General features: G+C 38.0%; 1 protein-coding gene across 1 annotated transcript in view; it reads left to right on the forward strand.

The window, feature by feature from the left end:
• melk (maternal embryonic leucine zipper kinase) overlaps window positions 1–23,179 on the forward strand; it is a 70,679-nt gene that overhangs the window by 24,428 nt on the left and 23,072 nt on the right. The window contains exons 7-13 of the mRNA XM_041256756.1: window positions 2,326–2,418; window positions 3,268–3,366; window positions 3,575–3,643; window positions 4,124–4,222; window positions 4,864–4,950; window positions 5,905–6,033; window positions 10,928–11,065. Coding sequence (XP_041112690.1) covers window positions 2,326–2,418; window positions 3,268–3,366; window positions 3,575–3,643; window positions 4,124–4,222; window positions 4,864–4,950; window positions 5,905–6,033; window positions 10,928–11,065 — 714 coding nt within the window. The remainder of the gene's footprint in view (window positions 1–2,325; window positions 2,419–3,267; window positions 3,367–3,574; window positions 3,644–4,123; window positions 4,223–4,863; window positions 4,951–5,904; window positions 6,034–10,927; window positions 11,066–23,179) is intronic.

The raw sequence follows: 23,179 nt of genomic DNA on the forward strand, positions 1-23,179 counted from the left end.
TTAGATCTTAATCCTAAGTCCTAGTAATAGATAAAGATAACCTGATTTAAACAAATGACACAAAAACATCATACCTTTTCAACATTTATTTGTCCACAAATGATTCAACATTCAATATCCATGGTGAAAAAGTATGTGAACCTTTAGATTCAGTAACTGGTGGCACCCCTTGAGCAGCAATGACTTCAACTAAGCATTTCCTGTAACTGTTGGTCAGCCTCTCACATCGGTTTTGAAGAATTTGGTCCCATTCCTCCTTACAGAACTGCTTCAACTCTGTTAAATTTGAGGGCTTCCTTGCATGGACAGCTTGCTTCAGGTCCTGTCACAACATTTTGATGGGGTTTAGGTCCAGACTGAGTAGGCCATTCTAAAATGTGGAATTCTTTCTTCTGCAGCCATTCTTTTGTAGATCTGCTTGTGTGTTTAGGATCATTGTCTTACTGCATGACCCACTTTTGGTTCAGCTTCAGCTCACGGACGGATGGCCTGACGTTCTCCTCTAGAATCTTCTGATACAATGCAGAATTCATGGTTGTGTCAATGATGGAAAGCCGTCCAGGTCCTGAGGCAGCAAAACAGCCTCAAACCATCACACTTCCACCACTATGCTTGACGGTTGGGATGAGGTTTTCTGTTCGAATGCAATGTTTGGTTTTCGCCAAACAACGTTTCTCATTGAGGTCAAAAAGTTCTACCTTTGACTCGTCTGTCTAGAGAACATTGTTCCAGAAGTCTTATGATCATCTATGTGCTCTTTGGTAAACTTCAGACGGGCAGCAAAGTTCTTTTTAGAGTGCAGTGGTTTCCTCCTGGCTATCCTTCCATGAATACCGTTCTTGTTCAGTCTTTTTCTGATAGTTTAGTTATGAACACTCACATTAGCCAAGGTGAGAGTGGCCTGCAGATCCTTGGGTGTTACTCTGGGGTTCTTTGTGACTTGGTAATTTTCCGGTTTGTTCTTGGAGAGATTTTGGTAGGACAACCGCTCCTGGGTAGAGTGACTGTGGTCTTGAACTTTCTCTATTTGTAGACTATCTGTCTGACAGTGGATTGTTGGAGACCCAAATCCTTAGAAATCTGAGGTTCTCAGATTTATTTTGATCGTGGCATGACGTGTTTCCACACACCTGTGTGGTGAAGACCACATGCGTTGTTTATTTTACACGCGCTGTTAATTTTTTTTTTTTTTCACCAGAGTAAAACAAGTTGAAAAGGCATTGAATCGCAAAAAACACTCATTACTGTATCTACAGCCAAGCCCCACCCCTTATAGACGTGCATACTGATAAATCCTCTCCTGATCACTCATTTTATCACAAAACCCCTCAATAATGCGATCCAAGTCATTATTTTATTACTATAACATCTCAAAAAGCTCTGCAAATGTCTGTGATATTCTTTGAGTGCTGGATGCAGAAGCAGTTACCTCCTTTGTTATGTCCATGTTATCTTTGTAGAGCATTGGGCTGTGAGATGAGCCCTTGTTTTGTTTTTTTTCGGTTTTGTTTGCTGCTATCAGTCTCACTCGGCCATTGAAAGGTTTTCTCAGCTTTTTCCGGGATAAAAACGAGTAGAGTCCTATACTTTACATCTTTTTGATGATGTAGGACAGGGTCCGACAATGGACTGGAAAGGGAAAATTGTAATGTCGGACCTGGTCCGACATAGGACCGCAAAGGGTTAAGAAAAGACTGGTTTTGTTTCAAGAAGGCTATCATGGTAAAACTGGAATTTCCATAATTATCATTGGGGTTCACAAACTTTCTCGGCACTGTATATGCCACTAATGTTTGCTTCACATTGGTTAGTTTCCCTAGTTACGGCGCATGCAGCTCCAGGATCGGCTCAAGATTACGGATCAGTGGAGTTCATTCCAGATCCGCTTACTAAAACACCTTTGCACGACCCGGTGATCCCAGATCTGATCCCATTTTTTATCATTGGTACCACCGGCCCCAGGCTCAGAACTTGAGCTCAAACTGTGATCAGTATCCGCATTGAACCCTTTATTGCAACTCAGTAAGTCACAGGATCAACATCAGTGCCTGGATCCAGGATTGGATCACTTTAGTTTAACTGGCCCCTGAAGCAAAAATGTGTGTACAGGTAGCAATAAATAAGTAATAATAATCAGCAAATTGCAACAATTCAAATAATTTTCTGTAAGCGTTCTGTTGGTAGACAGCAAAGTTTTGAATTCAAGTCTTTCTTGATTCCCATTGACCTGTTTTGATTTAGTCATAACCCATTAATGAATCACTCAATTTGTTTAATCTACCAGACCAGATAGAACTGACCACATCAGTGTTTATTATCTCACAGGGTGGAATGGACTGCAAGCTAATGACTTGCTGTGGAAGCCCAGCCTATGCTGCACCAGAATTAATCCAAGGCAAAGCCTATATTGGATCAGAGGTAACTGAATTTGCTTAATTCACTTTGCCCCATGGTTGACTTTGTGCTGTCTTACTTTCTCATGATATTTAGATTCCTTGTAGCTGGTGCTTTTTGACAGTTCATCAACAGTAATGTTGCCAGCTAGGGTGTGGGAGAATAAATATTGTTTTGGTTGTACTCCAAGCATTACAGTCTATATAGTTTTCTACTGAAATTCATAATCATTATTTCAGATTTTTTTTTATATAACATTTTGGAAGGGCTATATTTTAAAGTCATTATAGTTTTAAAAAAATGTTTAATGTATCTTCCATGCCATGCACTTTCATTCCATTTTTATATAGATCCTAAATGTGCAGTTATGAAAGAAACCTGTTCTAGTAAACATGAAATTCTATTGAAAAACATGATATCCCATACTACATTTGTCCCCACCCTTCAACAGCTTCCTTCTTGTCAGTAACCGACCAGTTGTTTCTCCTATTGACTAAAATGCTTTCAACCAGTAACTGACATGCTTTCAATTTGAACCAGAAGATGCTGCTGAGGTGAAATGACCCAGGAAGTGTAACATAGTTACACATTTCCTTAAAGTATAGCATGGGACCGAAGAACTTTCTTTAACCTAATGTTGTAAGAGATATTGTGTGTTATAGTGAAAATATATATTTGCCATAACCTCTTTCTCTTTCATGACTCACATTTGAGACCTATGTTACCAATGAAAGAGCGGAACTGGTAGGGTTTATGGAATTAGTTTTGGTCAATACAACCACCAGAAAAAAGCACTGACATAGTGTCACATTGATGTTGTATTTTGTACTGTATGGTCTGTAGAGATTTGACTTTCTCCTGAATTTTTTTTAGGCTGATATATGGAGTATGGGAGTGCTGCTGTATGCACTGCTGTGCGGGTATCTCCCTTTTGATGATGACAACGTTATGATTCTCTACAAGAAAATATCTGTAAGCTCTAAAGCATTTTTACAGCCTCTATACTGAGTTGAAACCTGTACCAGATTAAACATCAAATGTATCTAATATTGCAGAGCTTTGAGTGCATAATGCATTACTACATTGTTTCCATTGACAACCAAATAAAAAATGTAAGGAGTTATTTTTTATTCCCCACATTATAGAAGTTTATTATTCTTATGTTATATTTTTCTCTTAGAGAGGTAAATATGACAACCCCAACTGGCTTTCTCCAGGCACTGTTGTACTGCTGAGTCAAATGATGCAGGTAATTTGCTGTTCTATTCCAAACTATATCACATCTGACATGTTTGTATTGCTGTTCCTTCCTAGCTGTTTATAAACCATGACTCAATTTGCAAGATCAAGACAAGGCCTCTGAATAAAAGGGTATCTGGTGATCACGTCAGCCCTGACACAAGCCATACAACACTGGCTTTTACGTTTTTATATTTAAAAAATAATGAAATTAAAATAAACAACCAGTATACCAATAAGTTAGCAGAAGACTAAGGTGGGAAGATGTGGTGTTGCTGACATGATATCAGTTCAAATATGAGATAAGAAAATATATTTTAACTCTTCAGTAATAACTCCCTAAACTTCTGAATTGGCAATTATTTTTACTAAGCTCAATTATTTCTTTCAGTACTAAAATTGTATTGACAACCTATACAACCCTTTCACTGTGTGTTACTATCCCTGAAAGATACAACTGTTTAAATGTATTAGCTTTAATTTTCACTAGGTGGAACCAAAGAGGCGCATTACAGTCAAACATCTTCTTAGCCACCCATGGCTTATGCAGGGCTACACAACTCCAGCCGAGTGGCATACCAAACACCCAGTAAGTTCGCTTGTATCCACTGTCATTCAAAATTCAGATTTTTCTAAAGAAATCATTTCTTATGGCTTTTGTTAGTGGAATTTATTTGTTAAACTGGTTTAATTTAATACATTTTTTTTTGCCTTTTACATTTTGGTAGCATCCATATAAATACTATCCAAAATCAGTCCAAAAAGATGATAAAATGTTGCTGTTTTTTTTTTTTTTTTACAGTATAACTTTAAACCAATTGTATTTACTTAAGAATCAATATATACATGCTTGACCTTAAACATTGGATACAATTCCATTGGTATTTTTCATTTGTTACATGGCTCCAACAGAGTATGCAGCCTTGGTGTTACTGTGTGTGTGTGTCATATATATGTGTGTGTGTGTGTGTATAAATAATAATAATTAAAAAAAAAAAAAAAAACTATATATGTAAATACTCGCCAGTAAATTGAAAAGCTTGCACAAGTGCTAAACATCTGTGCACGCCCATAAATCCTTTTATTCTGAATAATACCAGACCACATCTGTTAGGCTTAACAAATTTACACTGTAGGTTACTGATGTTAAAACAAATTTGCATGTTTGTCAGCTGCTTATTTGTGCTGTAAGTTCTGTTTTTACATTTGTAACTTTTTTCCTATTCCAAGATTGGTCATATTGATGAGGACTGTATTACAGAGATGGCAGTTTGTTACAGACGATCCAAACGGAGCATGGTGGACCTAGTTTCAGAGGTACCCTTAAATAATTTGTGTTTTTTGGGCTTTAAGACTCTTATACATTTAAACGTGTTCTTTTGTATAGTGATTTGGCCCACTTGATGTCCTTGGTGTAATATTTTTTGTCATAAAAAATTGTGTCATTTTAATGAACATTGCCTTTTACCAGGATTATATTGCTCTAATTTGAGTCTTTCATTTTATTTAAGTTTTAGTTGCAGTAACTCAACCATGTGATGGCACTATAGCACAAAATATGTTGAAGATATTTGTGTAAAATCTTGCTTTGCATTAAAAACTTCAGTGTTACTGTACAGTATTGCATTCAGAATGTTAGTAAGCTGGCTATTGTGACATTTATCCCAAACACATATGCAACATGCAGTCTAAAGCTACATTTGTACCTAGCCATGGTTTTAGTGGTACTGTTGGTATTTTATTCTACTATTTTCAATGGGTTTAGAGCTATTTATTTTTATTTCAGATTTAAGGACAGTTAATAATAATAATAATACAAATAAAAATCCTCCAGGTTTATCAACTGAAATTTGAATAACAAAGTAACAAATATATACAGCATATATGTGTGTTCACTCAATATTTCCCTATTTGTTAATTCACTCATTTAATTCACAGTTAGGCCATGTTGTTAGTAAATTGTAAAAGTCCCATTTGTTTTTCTTTTAACTGGTTCCAGTAATACAATTTTCGATGTAGAAGTCAGATGTCAAAATAAAGTTTTGGATTACATGGGTGGGCTACTCAAAACAAAGACAGCTGTGATGGTGGGTTTAAAATTAAGACAACGGTCTACTAGGGACTCAACCAAGACACCCACTCCAGGTAATGTTATTACCATCTACGCCATTGACTTAAGGGCTTTTTATGTCAATCCAGAGACCTCTATCCCCAGAAATGTTTTAGTAGTTGTTCCATATCTTACCCTTTTTTTTCCTTGTTCTTTCTAAGTGGAAGTATGACCAGACTACAGCAACATACCTGCTGCTTTTGGCTAAAAAGTGCCGTGGAAAGCCTATTCGACTGAGATCCCTTTTTCCTGTAGATCCACCAGTCTTCACACCAATCCAAGAATTTAAGGTTGGAGACCAGTACTGTTGTATATATTTAATTGCATTAAAAAGATTAGGACAATGGGTGGAAGTGGGGTTGTAAACACACTATAAATCCTTCTTTAGTAGGCTTTAATAACAAATCCTAGCATAGTGGAACACACTTTCACATCACCTGGTATATAGTACTGGCACGTCAGTGCATTCTTCAGTAGCATGATGATGCTCAGATCTGAATGTTATCTGTTAACCATGCTGGGGCTTCATGTGGTGTGACTGGTTGCAGTGTTTTTGTCAGAAAAGTGCAATGACATTCAAAGAAGATTTCCAGGGATGAGGCCCACAAAATTATACCAGGGTCTTTGAAATGCTGAGGTGCATGTATTTTATATATTTGTAGTGCAAGGACAAACATGAAGTTTTCATGTATTGCATTTTAAAATACAGTTAAACATTTATAGTGGTCTTTCACTGGCTGGAACTAATTTACTTGCTGCTTGCAGTAAGTTATTGGTGCTAGAGTTTATCCAATCTCTAAATGATGATTGATACAGTTGCAGACAAAAGTATTGACATCTGACACTTAATATAAAAGAAATCAAGAAAACATGTTAAATACAAGCATTTAGTGAACAAGTTAATACACATTCAATTAAGCAGTTTCAAATATTTGTTCAAAAGTATTGGCACCTTTACATTAAGTCTGTAAAAATGTAATATAAATAATATTAATGGATTGAAAACCATTACACAGTAACTAAGCTGCATTTTAAAGTCAATAGCCAGAAAAAAAATGTATTTAAGTAAACATGAAGGTGGTTCAATCATTATATGGGGAGCAGTTCAGGTACTGGAGACATCTGTGATTTGAAGATCAAATGAATGCAGCCATGTATCAAAACATTCTACAAAGCACAAAAACACCATCTCAGGAATTTATTGTCCAAGGGACAAAATGCAAGAAAAATCTTCTTGCCCTCTCTCCGTCGCACAAAATACCCAAAACATTGAATATAACTTGTATGGAAACATCTGCAGAGTTGAACAAAGATCCTTAAGAACAGCTGAATTAGGCAAATCCAGGCGGCGGACAACCGCACGTGCGCTTCTGCTGGGTTGTTCTGCTACAGTATTGCTAATCTCAGCGACAACTTCGGTCGGTGTCGGTGGTCTGCCATTACGAGGCTTATCACAAGTGCAGCCTGTTTCCTCAAATTTTTTGATTAACTTGTGAAAAGCAACTCTTGAACACAGCCTGTTGTGGATATTATGCACTCTACAGTATTCCCTGAGAGCTTTCTTTGCTGTAAAAAAACTTGAGCAGTTCACCTCTCTGCACACTTATCAGCTTCATGTTGCTTGACTGAGCTGCCCTGCGAGTGACAGGACTATTTATACCCATAGTACTGTAGCATGGAAATATGTTGCAGTAACCAGTGCCGCCGCCTAGTGACAATTAATAACTGTGGCATTTGCATCCCCACGGTTCCCTTAACAACGGTATGCAATTTCACCATCCCATCTATCAATCCACCAGAATACCAAATGGAGAACTATGCACCTAAGTGGAAAGAAGTAGAGCAAGCTGTGAAAAAGACAAGGGCGTCATCATCTCCAGGGCCTAATGGAGTTCCGTACAGAGTGTACAAGAGTGCCCCTGGTGCTCTATGAATCCTGTGGAAATTGATGAAAGTAGCATGGGTCAGTGTGATCTGGTAGCAAATTCAAACGGCTAAAACATTTGTATATGAATCTATATAGGATAGCCACTTTAAATGTGACATTCCTGGATGTAGTTAATGCATACTGCTCAGTACCTCACGAGCTTCTTTAAGCAGCATTTGTTTTATTTCAGTGTACCAAGTAAAATAACAAACTTAGTGAAAGCATATTTCGGAAATTATCAATTTTGTTTTTCAACGTCAATTCACCACTACATGGCAATGTCTAGAAGTTGGAATAATGGCAGGATGCACCATTTCTCCACTGGCTTTTATCATGTCAATGGAAGTAATTATTAGGGTGTCAATGGGTAGTGCAAGGAGAATGCTTGACTTCTGGAATACGACTGCCACCAATTAGAGCACACATGAATGACATGACAATCATGACTACAACAGTAGCCTGCACTAATTGGTTATTAGGCAAACTAATCAATAACCTTGAATGGGCACAAAATGCAATTCAAGCCCACTAAGTCAAGGAGCATCTCTATAATTAAAGGTCAAGTAGTGGATAAGAGGTTCTAAATTAACTGTGAGGCAATACCAACAGTGTCTGAGAAGCCTGAAAAGTCTTGGGAGATGGTATGATGGGGACCTAAAGGACAGTTCGTTTGAGAGAATTGAGACAACAAGCAGTGGAAGGGTTGAAGAGCATAAACGACAGCGCTTTACCGGGCAAACTTAAGCTCTGGTGCTTTCAGTTTGGTCTACTGCCAAGACTTCTGTGGCCACTCACTGTCTGTGAGGTTTCCTTGACAACAGTAGAGTAGCGGGAAGTGTTAATCAGTTCATACGTGGGGAAATGGTTAGGAGTTTCACGCTTCCTCAGCAGAGCGGGACTGTATGGTAAATGGATACTACAGCTGCCAGTCTCGGCTCTAACCAAGGAGTTTAAGTGCACCAAGGTTTGATTGGAAATGACACTGATAGTCACACGACCAAATGTGTGAGGGAAGCAGCACCTCTGTTAAACTGGAAGAAAGTGGGCGGCAAAGGCTGCCCTTTGTATCAGTGATATCATGGGGAAGTACAGCATGGAAAAGCAGGCCTTGGTCTGAGTTCAGCTCCTCCTACAAGGCACAAAGGAAGGTCAACAGAGGAAGCTAGTAGTCAACAAGGTGCAAAAACAAGAGGAACAGATGAGGTACGTAAAGGCAGTTTCCCAGGCCAAGCAGGGAGAATGGATGACACTGGAGACTGTGGAACAACTCAAGATCTAGGGACAATGGAACATTGCAGGATCAGTTTCCTCATCAGGTCAACATATGATGAAACTTAATCTATGGGTAGAAGAGGATATTTAGTGTCCTTTTTGTCCATTGCCAGACACATTTTGACAGGATGTAAAGTTGCTCTTAGCCAAGGACAGTTTACTTGGCATCATGACCACGTGCTGCAATGTTTGGGCTTAGCATTGGAAGACAAGTGCAGCATGACCAACACGTTGCCTCTAATGCCAGCAATATATGACACAAGAAGAACAACATTCCTCTGTCCAGGGGAGCAACTTCCATGAAAAGATATTAAAACCAAAATGTGTCTATAACAACTGGAAGCTGCTAGAGACTGCAACATGCTGGCAGATATCTGACAAAGGCTTATTTTCCCACCTGTGATTGCCACCACTAACCTTCGAGCTAATATTGTCTTGTGGTCTGGATCAGCATGCCTTGTTCATCTTGTAGAGTTAACAGTGCCATGGGAGGATGCTGTGGATGAGACATACGAAAGGAAGAAACTTCAGTATTCTCAACTAGCTGTTGAAGTGGAACAGCGAGGCTGGTGAGTCCAGGTTTACCCAGTGGAGATGGGTTGTGGAGGATTTGTTAGAATAAAAACAAAACACAGTGGGGGGAAAAACTGCTACAAAACAAAAGGTGGCCACGCTCGGTCCCATGTCAGTAACCATAAACTAAAATGCATAAACTAAATCCCCGAAATGAATCCCTTTTCTATAGTATTTTATCCCAGTCTATACACAATTATACCCCTGTAGCGCACCCTGGTAGAACCCATATATGCTTATTCACCTCCAGGCATGCAGAAGACAACAAACAAAAAAAGATCCAAGAAACTGGCTTTTCAGCCTCCCTTTTTTTTTTTTTTTTTTTTTTTTTTTTGCATGTGACCAGGGTTAATTGATACTCAATTAGTCAATTAACACCCGGCCACCTGCTGCACATCAAGGTTCAATTAGGCAGGGAGGAAAGTCTAATCGCCCAGCCTTGCCATAGCAAGCACATTATTTTACAAAAAATAATTTTATTTTTAAACCAAACAAAACCATATTTTCTTTACAAGTCCCACCAAATATACATTATTTTTGTCAATTACAGAACTGACAGTTGTTTGCACAATTTCTATGAATTTAACACTGAAATATTTATTATATCTAAGTTAAAAAATGCGTTATTTTGCAGAGACGGCACAAAGGTACTCTAACTCAGGTGCATAGTGTTTTTTTAAATTAGGTAAATGGCAATACGTCTGTAAAAGAGATGATGCTTTAAAAACACAATAAACTGAGAAATATCCAAAACACACTGGGCCCACGTTTCACCAGCAAGATGTAACATACTGGTTAAGAATGGTCATAAACCAAAGCCGTAATAAAAGCAAAAGGGAGACAAGTACTAATGCAGAGTCATGAATGAATACTTTAAATGAAACAAGTTTGTTTTTTGAAAACAATTATATTTTTAAATTACTAGAAATTGTGTTTTATTAGAAAGTGTTTACTAAATGCTTGTCCTTAATCGGTTACCTTGAATCATGGTATAATGTGTAGGACGCCAATATTTTTGTCTGCGACTGTGTGCAATAAAATGAATTTGCTTTGTGTAACTTATTTCATTAGTTATTTACCAGATGAATGTGCAGTGCTGTATATTGCAGAATTTAGGGAGAAGTCATATTTTGCAAGAAATATATTTTCAAAACAAACAAGCTTGTAATCCACATTTAAACAAATGATGCAACCTTGTGAATTTTAATTCTAAATTGAGGTTACTACTCTTTCAGGGCCAATTTTGAAATGCAAAAGGTTCATGTTATTTTGGTAAATGTAATAATAATTCATACACAACTTTTACCTCTGAATGTATTATGAAATATATGGATGCTACCATATTGATTTAGATTATGCATGTTATTGTTTGTGTTGATTTTGGTTCTAACTTATTTTAAATTTTTTACCAGTCTAAAAAAACACTGAACTTTGTTGATGAACCAGACAGCATGGAAGTTCCGCTAGTGTTTTGCTCCATGGAGTTTCCTGATGAAAATCATTTTATAAAGGACTCCGTCTTTATGCCTTTGACTCCAAGACAGCAACAGGTTAGTTCAAAGAACAAGTGCTGAGGGGAATATTGTGTGGCATTATATAAGTATATACGTATGTTTTACATCAATAGCTCATACAATAGTCTAGCTTCACTATAACGAACAAACTTAACGATTTCAAGCAGCAAGAACCATTTTATTCAAGGGAAATTAGCCCTATTAGAACAATTACTTATACAGAATCTACCCGGATAAAATGATCTTGGTAGTGACTGACACTAGCTTTCTCCAGTGTGAATGTGTTATTCTCTCAGTGAAAGCAAAGACCTTGGTAGGCTAATTCGAAGATAAGGCTGATTCATAGATAACCTATTGTAGTGCGAATCATGTGTGACGTATGCAACCGTTACAATCTTAACACGAACTGCAACCATGGCAACAGGCATGAGGAGGAAACAAAATTGAAACAGCAAAAATATGAAGTAATCAACGCTGGGTGTATTTTTCATGAGAAAGGGCATGCAATTGGTGTATGCAGCATAAGTGTACTTTTTATATTTTTATTTACTGTTTTCTTTTAAATGTACAGTTCAAATGTTGATCAATGTGAAGTTGTCTTGAAATAACTACTGTATACTGTATAAAGATGTTCAATTTGGGCATTTCTTCATTATTCTGATACAGCAAATTGCCAAACCCTATTGTAGTGAACAACCTTATATAACAAACATTTCGCGAGGTCCCGGGGGGGTTGTTATGACTGTGTGTGTATATGTGTGTGTGTGTGTGTGTGTGTGTGTATGTGTGTGTATATATATATATATATATATATATATATATATATATATATATATATATATATATACAGTGCCTTGCAAAAGTATTCAGACCCCTGACCAATTCTCTCATATTACTGAATTACAAATGGTACATTGAAATTTCGTTCTGTTTGATATTTTATTTTAAAACACTGGAACTGAAAATCAGTTATTGTAAGGTGACATGGTTTTATGTTGGGAAATATTTAAGAAAAATAAAAAACTGAAATATCTTGCTTGCATAAGTAGTCAACTCCCACACATTAATATTTGGTAGAGCCACCTTTCGCTGCAATAACAGCTTTAAGTCTTTTGGGGTAAGTATGTACTAGCTTTGCACACAGTGTCGGAGTGATTTTGGCCCATTCTTCTTGGCAGATTTGCTCCAGGTTGTTCAGGTTGGTTGGACGACGCTTGTGGACCACAATTTTCAAATAGTGCCACAGATTCTCAGTGGGATTGAGATCAGGACTTTGACTGGGCCACTGTAGGACATTCACCTTTTTGTTCTTGAGCCACTCCAATGTTGCTTTGGTCTTGTGCTTGGGATCATTGTCCTGCTGTAAGGTGAATTTCCTCCCAAGATTCAGTTTTTTAGCGAACTGAAGCAGATTCTCTTGCAGTATTTTCCTGTATTTTGCTCCATCCATTCTTCCTTCAATTGTAACAAGATGCGCAGTCCCTGCTGATGAGAAGCATCCCCACAGCATAATGCTGCCACCACCATACTTCACTGTAGGGATGGTGTGTCTTGACATGGGCAGTGTTAGGTTTGTTACACATAGCGCTTTGAGTTTTGGCCAAAAAGCTCTATCTTGGTCTCATCTGACCACAAAACATTTTCCCACATCACAGCTGGGTCACTCTCATGCTTTCTGGCAAACTCCAGACATGCTTTCAGATGGTACTTTTTGAGTAATGGCTTCTTTCTTTCCACCCTCCCATACAGTTCAGTGTTATGCAGAGCTCTTGATATGGTTGACTGGTGCACCATTACTCCACTCCCAGCCACTGAACTCTGTAGCTCCTTCAAAGTGATTGTTGGCCTCTGTGGCTTCTCTCACAAATCTCCTTCTTGTTTGAGCGCTGATTTTTGAAGGACAGCCTTTACTTGGCAGTGCCTGGGTGGTGTGATGCAGCTCCCACTTCCTGATTATTGATCCAGCTGTGCTCACTGGGATATCCAAACACTTGGATATTATTTTGTACCCTTTCCCTAATCTATGCATTTGTATTACTTTATCTCTAACTTCTGTAGAATGCTCTTTGGTCTTCATTTTCCTTCATATTCATAGCCTTACCAATGATCCTTCAACACTGGGGTTTTTATCCAGAAAATGTGACAGCAACTTTAATGGTTCACAGATGGAGGCCAGTGGTAAGGCAATTTCTTTCATCAGTGCAAACTGGGAGCTTCCACAGCACAAGGGTTGAATACTTATGCAAGCAAGATATTTCAGTTTTTTATTTTTCTTAAAAATATTTCCCAACATAAAACCAATGTCACCTTAAAATAATTGATTCTGAGTTTCAGTGTTTAAAAATAAAATATCTAACAGAACGAAGTTGCAATTGTACCATTTGTAATTCAGTAATATGAGAGAATTGGTCAGGGGTCTGAATACTTTTGCAAGGCACTGTATGTGTGTGTGTGTGTGTGTGTGTGTGTGTATACAGTGGCTTGCGAAAGTATTGACCCCCCTTGGCGTTTTTCCTATTTTGTTGCCTTACAACCTGGAATTAAAATTGATTTTTTGGGGGTTTGTATCATTTGATTTACACAACATGCCTACCACTTTGAAGATGCAAAATATTTTTTATTGTGAAACAAATAAGAAATAAGACAAAAAAAACAGAAAACTTGAGCGTGCATAAGTATTCACCCCCCCAAAGTCAATACTTTGTAGAGCCACCTTTTGCAGCAATTACAGCTGCAAGTCTCTTGGAGTGTATGTATCTGTATCTATAAGCTTGGCACATCTAGCCACTGGGATTTTTGCCCATTCTTCAAGGCAAAACTGCTCCAGCTCCTTCAAGTTGGATGGGTTCCGCTGGTGTACAGCAATCTTCAAGTCATACCACAGATTCTCAATTGGATTGTGGTCTGGGCTTTGACTAGGCCATTCCAAGACATTTAAATGTTTCCCTTTAAACCACTCGAGTGTTGCTTTAGCAGTATTCTTAGGGTCATTGTCCTGCTGGAAGGTGAACCTCTGTCCCAGTCTCAAATCTCTGGAAGACTGAAACAGGTTTCCCTCAAGAATTTCCCTGTATTCAGCGCCATCCATCATTCCTTCAATTCTGACCAGTTTCCCAGTCCCTGCCGATGAAAAACATCCCCACAACATGATGCTGCCACCACCATGCTTCACTGTGGGGATGGTGTTCTCGGGGTGATGAGAGGTGTTGGGTTTGCGCCAGACATAGCGTTTTCCTTGATGGCCAAAAAGCTCAATTTTAGTCTCATCTGACCAGAGTACCTTCTTCCATATGTTTGGGGAGTCTCCCATATGCCTTTTGGCGAACACCAAACCTGTTTGCTTATTTTTTTCTTTAAGCAATGGCTTTTTTCTGGCCACTCTTCCGTAAAGCCCAGCTCTGTGGAGTGTACGGCTTAAAGTGGTCCTATGGCCAGATACTCCAATCTCCGCTGTGGAGCTTTGCAGCTCCTTCATGGTTATCTTTGGTCTCTTTGTTGCCTCTGTGATTAATGCCCTCCTTGCCTGGTCCGTCAGTTTTGGTGGGCGGCCCTCTCTTGCCAGGTTTGTTGTGGTGCCATATTCTTTCCATTTTTTAATAATGGCTTTAATCGTGCTCCGTGGGATGTTCAAAGTTTCTGATATTTTTTTATAACCCAACCCTGATCTGTACTTCTCCACAACTTTGTCCCTGACCTGTTTGGATAGCTCATTGGTCTTCATGGTGCTGCTTGCTTGGTGGTGCCCCTTGCTTAGTGGTGTTGCAGACTCTGGGGCCTTTCAGAACAGGTGTATATATACTGAGACCATGTGACACTTAGATTGCACACAGGTGGACTTTATTTAACTAATTATGTGACTTCTGAAGGTAATTGGTTTCACCAGATCTTATTTAGAGGCTTAATAGCAAAGGGGGTGAATACATATGCACGCACCACTTTTCCGTTATTTATTTTTTAGAATTTTTTGAAACAAGTTATTTTTTTCATTTCACTTCACCAATTTGGACTATTTTGTGTATGTCCATTACATGAAATCCAAATAAAAATCAATTTTAATTCCAGGTTGTAAGGCAACAAAATAGGAAAAATGCCAAGGGGGGTCAATACTTTCGCAAGCCACTATATATATATATATATATATATATATATATATATATATATATATATATATATATATATATATATATATATATATATATATATATATATATACTTTAAAACTTTGATGTGCTTCAAAAAAATTGTAAAAAACTACATTAAGGTAGTTGTTTGTGACAAAAAAAATTGGGATACTGAGGATACCTATGCAGCAATGCTTAGGTAGAGTATGTCTCGGTTTAAGATTGCTGTTCCCTTTCAAGTACAAAATGTAACCATTACCAAACTTGAGGAACTGGGCGGTGGACCTCTCGAGAGGCGGCCCCCACAATTCAGAATGGTAACCTCATATTGGAGAAGTTTAGGTTCACGGAGATAGATCTCTTATGACTCAGGAATCCACCCATAGTCCCCACTGGTATTCCCTAATGGAGAGTGGTCACTTGGTCTGTATATATGTCCTGGCCCACAGATGGTCCAAGCTTTTCATCAGTGCTACTGCTTCCACTGTCCTTGAAAAAGATCATGCAAGACCAGGCTCAGGCGCTTTTAGTAGCCCTGAAGTGGCCCAGGAGCTGAGTCTGTACACTGGCACAGCTGCTGTAGCTCCAGTCAGCTGTGGGAGTTTGCTGGCCTGTTGGGACCTGCTGAGTCAGGTGCCGGGCTCTCTTTTTATCCAGACTCTACAGTTCTGCAGCTCTAGGTCAGAGCACGCTTCCTGGCTGGACAATTTAAGGGTGCTCGGAGGTTAAGACCCCTAGGAAGGATCTTGTCCCTGTCTGGCGGCTCAGTGTAGTCCTGGACGCATTTATAAGACTGCCACCAGAGTCCCTACATGCAGCAGAGCTGAAATTCCTGTCCTTGGACAATTTCCCTGCCTGCTATTACCTCCGGAAGCATTAACGAAATGGAAGCTTTCTCAATTGCGAAAGTCTGTTTGTTTTTATTTTGCAGAGGCCAGAACTAAGGTTACACTCTGCACTAATCCTTGTGGGTAAAAGTGTTCCGTCTGTAGAAGTAAAATTTTAGAGGGGTATATATTTATCGTGGAAAACTGTAAATGTTTTCGCATGTTTTTGTGACCTTTTTAGTGTATTCTTCTCCTGCTGAACTGTAACTCTGAGACCATAGGCACCTAACCTGTAGAGCACAGGGGAGGCAAACTATTTTGCCACTACTTTTTTTGCTCAGTGTATACACACTATATAGTTTTATGCCTTTGCCTTTTTAAATGAAAAAAAATAAAAGGAACGACATTCAGAAGACTCTAAGTCCAGCATTAATAAAAATAAATAAATAAAACACACTGTAAACGAACATTGTTTTGACCCATAGTCTGCACTGCACTATTTATAACCACTAAAGTTAACGATAACTTGTTTAGTTGAAGTTAATTTTCAGCTTTCATATTGAAGCTTTTTGTGTAGGCTAATACTTATTCAATCAAACCAAGTGGAAGTGTGCTTGGCACCATTTAAGATGTTTTTTCAAGTCAAGTAAGCTTGTTAGTGTATAAAAAAACGACAATAGTGTCATTTTACTTTAAAGGCATGTTCCTGAAATCTTAAGGTAATTTTAAAATATGTTTGCTTCTACTCTTGCCATTGTTCAGCCCTTGTTAATGATATAAAATAATGTACGGGTAATTCCACGTCAACTCAACCAGAAAAGGGGAAATTTGTTGCCCAACAGTCTCAGATTTTGCTAGAAAAATTCACCTGGGGGTTTTTGGGCTCGCTGAGTTCAGACATGCAAATCTCTTTTTTTTTTTTTGTATTTCCCCTTCAAGTTGTGAACTGGCAAAGGTCAACAACGGGTCGAGTTGCCAGTGTCAAAGGGGTATTTGTATTGCTGTAAGAACTTTAGGGACCACTCTTCCAAATTTTGTTAAACGCTTTTGGTTTCAAGTCCCCCCACTGTCATTAACCCCACTAAAATTTGAATTTTTGATATTTCTACCAAGTTTTGGCCGAAATAACTCAAGTGGGGTTGGGGTTGGGGGGGGCTCCAGAAAATCACCTAAACATATTTTTGGATAGATGCTGATGAGATCTACAAGAATCAAACAAAGCATTTTGTTATCTGCGGATTTTGCTTTTTTGAAGTTGCATTTGTTATTTGAGCATTGCTTATGGCCACTTTGGTGAGGCTAAAGTACCACGTAGACGTAACAGAACTTGTGATATTCTTCAATACTGCATTGTCTGGGGTTTGATCTACGGTAAAATGTGACAGTGTGTGCTTCCAGTGGCACTAGCTTAGAGCTGAGGGGTTATGAATTGCGTGTGGAACTTAGATTTCTTTGTTACAGTGACACATTTGAAATGACCAAAACCTCACTAAGGTGCGTTTTAAAAACTACAAACTGATAGAAAACGCAAAAAATAGATAATCTTGGCAAACTTTCGGTGTTGAAAAAATAATGGAAAATTAACTTTTTCAAAAAAACAGTTTACCCCACCGTTTTGCATATGCATGCCTTCTGCCATCTTGACAATGCAGCGTGGATGCCATGTTGTTTTGAACACTACACTGTCCTGGAGCCATACAGAGTGGAAACAGGCACATCCTGAAGAAATAGGACTTGGCCCATTGTGGCAAGGTAGAGGCTCCCTGCCACTGAAGACTTCAACTCCAAAGACTTTCAGGTGTGCCTGCCCAGGAGGCTTAATTGACTGATTTGGCCAGCATGAGAATGCAGCAAATGGCTTTCTCATGAATGGTTGGCCAATCAGGTAGGCACCACACCCTATCATTAACTTTTCTTTTGTTGGAGAGAAACCACAAGGAAAGAGAGGAAGAAACGGAGAGATCACCACTGGCTTCAGGGAATCGCACCACTTTGTACCCGATACACCAGGCAAGATAAAGGTCTCATTTACCAGTTAAAGTCTGGAATTCCTTGTGGTGACAGTGTTGAAAGGTGCAGTTGTCCAGTTGTTGGTGACTAGGTGAAGCTGTTGTATGACAACAAATTGTTCGCTGGAGGAGTTGAACGTCTGTGATGATGAAGCACAATTGAAGGTTATGCATCCTGCTTGACTGAACACCTTCAAGTGACCCTTCCCTGACAACATGTTCTATGAAGGAAGAATATTGTGAAAAAAATCTTCCTCCCCATTCCAGTTTACTCCCGCAATAATTAAAAATGTGATGATTACTGAACTTTGATGTCTGGTTTCTATAGCAGTTGCTAACCAACCAGTAGGAGTAGATGTGAAATTCTAGTAACCCTGGAATTTGTTAACCCATCAAGTTATTTAAGTTTACCACAGTAATCCAGATTTTGTGTTTTCTGTCAGTTTGTAGTTTTTAAAACGTGAGGTTTTGGTAGTTTCGAATATGTCATTGTAACAAAGAAATCTACAAAGTTCCATACGCAAGTTCATAACCCCTCGGTTCCAAGCTAGTGCCATTAGAAGCACACCCTGTCACTTTTCAGAAGGGTTAATGACAGTGGGGGTACTTGAAACCAAAAGTGTTTCAAAAAGTTTGGAAGGGTTGTCCCTGAGGGTAAAGGGTTAGGCTGAAGTTGGAATAAAACTCGTCACTTAACCTTTTCTGGCAACTTGCCAGAAGTGAGTTAGGTGCTCCTGGTATTTTTTTTTCTCGAGTTGAACGAGGTGATGGTGGCGTCTGAGTTGAGCCCAGGGTGATTGTTCTGGTCAGGGTCACTTTCACTTTAGATTGACCTTTGCCAGGTCACAGCTCGAAGGAGAAAAAAAAAAAAAAAAAAAAAAAAGATTAGCCATCTGAACCATGTGTAAAACTTGCCCAAATATTTAAAGTAAAAAATAAATATTTTAAAAACTAGCAAGAAATTACTTGGTTGCACTAGCAGCAGTTATTTTGTTATGGGTACACTTTGCCCTCTAACTTAATGGACCATATTTAGAAGCAAGCACAAAGGCAAAGACAATTTCTTAGAGCAATAAAACCATTTTAATGGTATAAAATAAGAAACAACTAGACTGGTCCTTCCTGCAACTAAGTTTATACTGTTAAATGTATACTGTTGTTGAAATTCTTTTATTCCGCAAAAAAGTATTTTGAACTGCCATACTTGGGGAATAATTATCTTCAAAAGAACAGTACTTTGCTTTTCTTTGTTTAACACTTTTTAATAAACTTACATGTGGGAATTCCAGGTGCATCACTGTGCAGAGACACCATTGGTACTGGTTCTGTCATTTGGTGCTACTTGCTTGTATTTGTAATTAATGCATGCTCAGTAAGTATACAATGAACAATTTATGCTGAAATACCTGCCCAGTTTTGTAGGTTTGCAATTACTAAGACTAACTTCACAACAGCAAGGTTTGCTTGGTTTCTTAGAGCTTGTTAAATAAAATTTAAAAAAAAAATACATTTGCCTGTCTACGCTCTGCAGTTAGTCCTTCAGTTTGCCCCCCACTTTTTAACAAAGTTCGGCACCTATGATTGAGACACAAAATTCTCTGACATTTGTTAAGACACTGAATTGTTGTACTGCTTTTAAAATGAAACACTTTTACTGGTCCAGAGCTTATCTATACTTCAAAGTGAGTATAATTTTAGCTTTTTCTTATGCAGTTAAATAAACTATTAATATAAAAATGAAAAAGATAGATACAATGATATGATTTCTCTGGGAGGTGGGAGGGTGAAGGTGTTATTTTTTTTATTTTATTGCTGTGGGGTTGATGGAGGGGGGACCATAAATGTGGAAAATGTACAGTGCAGTATGTTGACATGTTTCGTTTGATGTATGTGTACAACTATAATACTAAAGATAAAAAGGCGGTTTTTATTCTTGATTTTCAAGTTTTTAAAATAGTTATTAGTGATAGCATAGCATAGGTGTGCACTTCATGAAGAAGTGAATACATACATAGTTATTGAAAAAAGTTTGTAATTTTACTTTGTAATTTCTGGGACTATTTTATATTCCAGAATGTTCTGAATTTTATGTAATCGTTATTGAAACAAATTATGTTTATATCACTTGTGGGGTCATTCCTTTATGTGTAGCACCATGTTTTGGGACCTGAAACAATGAAATGGGGGAGTAGGAGGATAGATTGTTATTGGGGAAACCTTTTTTTATTATTATTATAATTATTTATATTTCTTTTTAAACTTTTAACTTAACTTTTTTTTTTCTGCCAGTTTACCTTTTTACATTTTACCATGTTCGGAATTCTGTAAACAGTAAAATAATATTCAACTTCTGAGCTTAGCAGTCTAAATCCTGCCTGGAAAGGGTAAAGTGCATAAACTTGCTAAGACACTAGTGATACTAAAACAGTAACTTGATGTGTGTACTCACTTGTCTGTTGCTGCATTCTGCTGAATGGTTGATCTATGCAGCTAATGACTGCAGTGAACTCAGCATGTTTATTTTAGATATTTTGCAAATGTTGTGTATGGAATTGGTGACTGCACCTGTAATTGTATTCAGTTATAGTATGGGAAATGGCATGCAGCAGCTCGAATACTCTCAGTGAAGTCCTGATCTGACAGCAAAAACAAGTTTGTTTCAGTGAGCTTGTTCTGTTAAACTGCCATTTAAAAATATTTTTTTAATGATTTAGCGATACCTTTAAACCTTTGCAGATTGAAAATCCTATGTTTTTGAGGGCCGACTGACATCACTTGACATTAGGGCTTGTATCAGCTAAATTATCCACCTTAAGTATACAGTATACTATACATTTCTAAACAGCTGAGGATCATTAACAAAACAATGTTTTCTCTATGAGATTAAGTGTGTTGATTTTACACAATTGTTTGACAGGTGCGTATTTTAGCTTTCTGAGACGTGATTGAGAGGGTTTTAGTCTATTATGTTAGTTAGTGTATTTAACCATTTAAAACATTTAGTGTAATACTTTTTACAATAGTTGACTGTCTGTAGAACCTGTAAATACCAAGGAGAACACTCTCATATTAGGTATAATCTGAATTTACCGAACTGGAAAGTAAAAACAAAAGTAAATACCCACAAAATGTTTTTTTCTTTTTTTAAATGCTTCGAATATGTTTAATTCATAACAAATAACATCAGTATACTTGTAGAATACTGCAAGTAACACAAAACATTACAAAAATAACTAATTTTGGATTTACAGTACTATGAGTGTTCAGTGTATATGCACACACACAACACAAAACAAGCCAGGGCTTGAAGTTCATTTTTATGTGCTGGGGTATTTCCTCCCTATGCTGTAGCCAATGGGGGGTGGTGGGGATACCAAAATTTTAGGGGGGAATGGCAAAAATGCACTTTTGCATATAAAAAAACTATATATATATATATATATATATATATATATATATATATATATATATATATATATATTACATAAATCAGCATTCACACTGGTATTGGTTTAAAATATGCTGCCTTCAGGAGACCTAACAGCTGTTCATCACTGAGACAGTGCACTCTCCATTGATTTTGCCATTGCCTGACGTGAAGTTTTTGCAAAGAACAGAAGGTGCTTTTCTTTTAAACCAGCGCTCCATTTTTTTTTTTTTTTTTTTTTTTATTTTCTTTTTTTTTTTACTCTTTACACGCTTTCCTATTTGCCTGTTTCACTACTGTACTACTGTATGTTTACTACTGGATATTTGCACTGCATGCATGTAACATATCAAATGAAAGGCCACAAAATTCTTTCATAGTATTTAATTTGCCACAGGATAAGGCATACTAGGCATACTATATGTGGTACAGATGAGAATATATGTAAAAATATAAAAAACACTTTTCCAAAAAAAAGTCACGTTTGGTCACATATATACACACACAAACACACACACAGTGCCTGTAGAAAGTCTACACCCCGTTGAACTTTTTTCATATTTTGTTGTGTCAGTTTGTCAGTTTCATGCATTTAAATTAGGATTTTTTTCCACTTAGCTACACACCATACTCCTCACTGTTAAGGGGGGAAAAAAGTTTTTATTGAGAAAAAATTATATATTAAAATACAAAACTGATAATTGGATAAGTCTCCACCCCCTGAGTTAATACTTGGTGGAAGCACCTTTGGCAGCAATTATAGCTGTGAGTCATTTGGGATAGGTCTCTACCAACTTTGCATACCTAGATTTGGCAATATTTGACCATTCTTCTTTACAAAACTGTTCAAGCTCTGTCAAGTTCCCTGGGGAGCGTTGAATGACAAGAATCTTCATGTCACACAAATTTTCGATTGGATTTAGGTCGGGGCTCTGACTGAGCCACTCAAGGACAATTAACTTTTTGTTCCTTAGCCACTCCAGTGCAGCTTTGGCGGTGTGCTTTGGGTTGTTGTCATGCTGAAAGGTGAACTTCCGTTCCAGTTTCAGCTTTCTTGCAGAGGGCAGCAGGTTTTCCTCAAGGACTTCTCTGTACTTTGCTCCATTCATTTTCCCTTCTATCCTGACAAGTGCCCCAGTCCCTGCCGATGAGAAACATCCCCATAACATGATGCTGCCACCACCGTGCTTCACAGTAGGGATGGTGTTCTTTGGGTGATGCGCTGTGTTGGGTTTGCGCCAAACATAAGGCTTTGCATTTAGGCCAAAAAGTTCAATTTTACTTTTGTCAGACCACAAAACAAGACTCTCCTGAGTGTTTTTTTGAATACTTCAAATGAGATTCAAGGTGGACTTGAGTGTGGCTTCCTCCTTGCCATCCTATCATACAGGCCAGATTTGTGGAATGCTTGGGATATTGTTGTTTTGGCTATAAAAGCTTGTAGTTCTTGCAAATTTGCCATTGGCCTCTTGGTAGCGCCTCTGATCATTCGTCATCTTGCTCGGTCATCCTGTTGGGAAGGACGGCCTCCTCTAGGCAGGGTCTTGGTGATGCCATACACCTTCCATTTCTTAGTAATTGTCTTGACTGTGCTCCAAGGGATATTGAAGGACTTTGATATTTATTTATACCCCTCCCCTGATCTGTGCCTTTCAACAACTTTGTCCCAGAGTTCTTTTGAAAGCGCGTTGGTGCTCATGGTTGAGTCTTTGCTTTGAAATGCACTACCCAGCAGAGGAAACCTACAGGAACTGCTGAATTTATCC

The sequence above is a fragment of the Polyodon spathula genome, chromosome 1 (genome assembly GCF_017654505.1).
Source record: "Polyodon spathula isolate WHYD16114869_AA chromosome 1, ASM1765450v1, whole genome shotgun sequence".
Lineage (NCBI taxonomy): Eukaryota > Metazoa > Chordata > Actinopteri > Acipenseriformes > Polyodontidae > Polyodon > Polyodon spathula.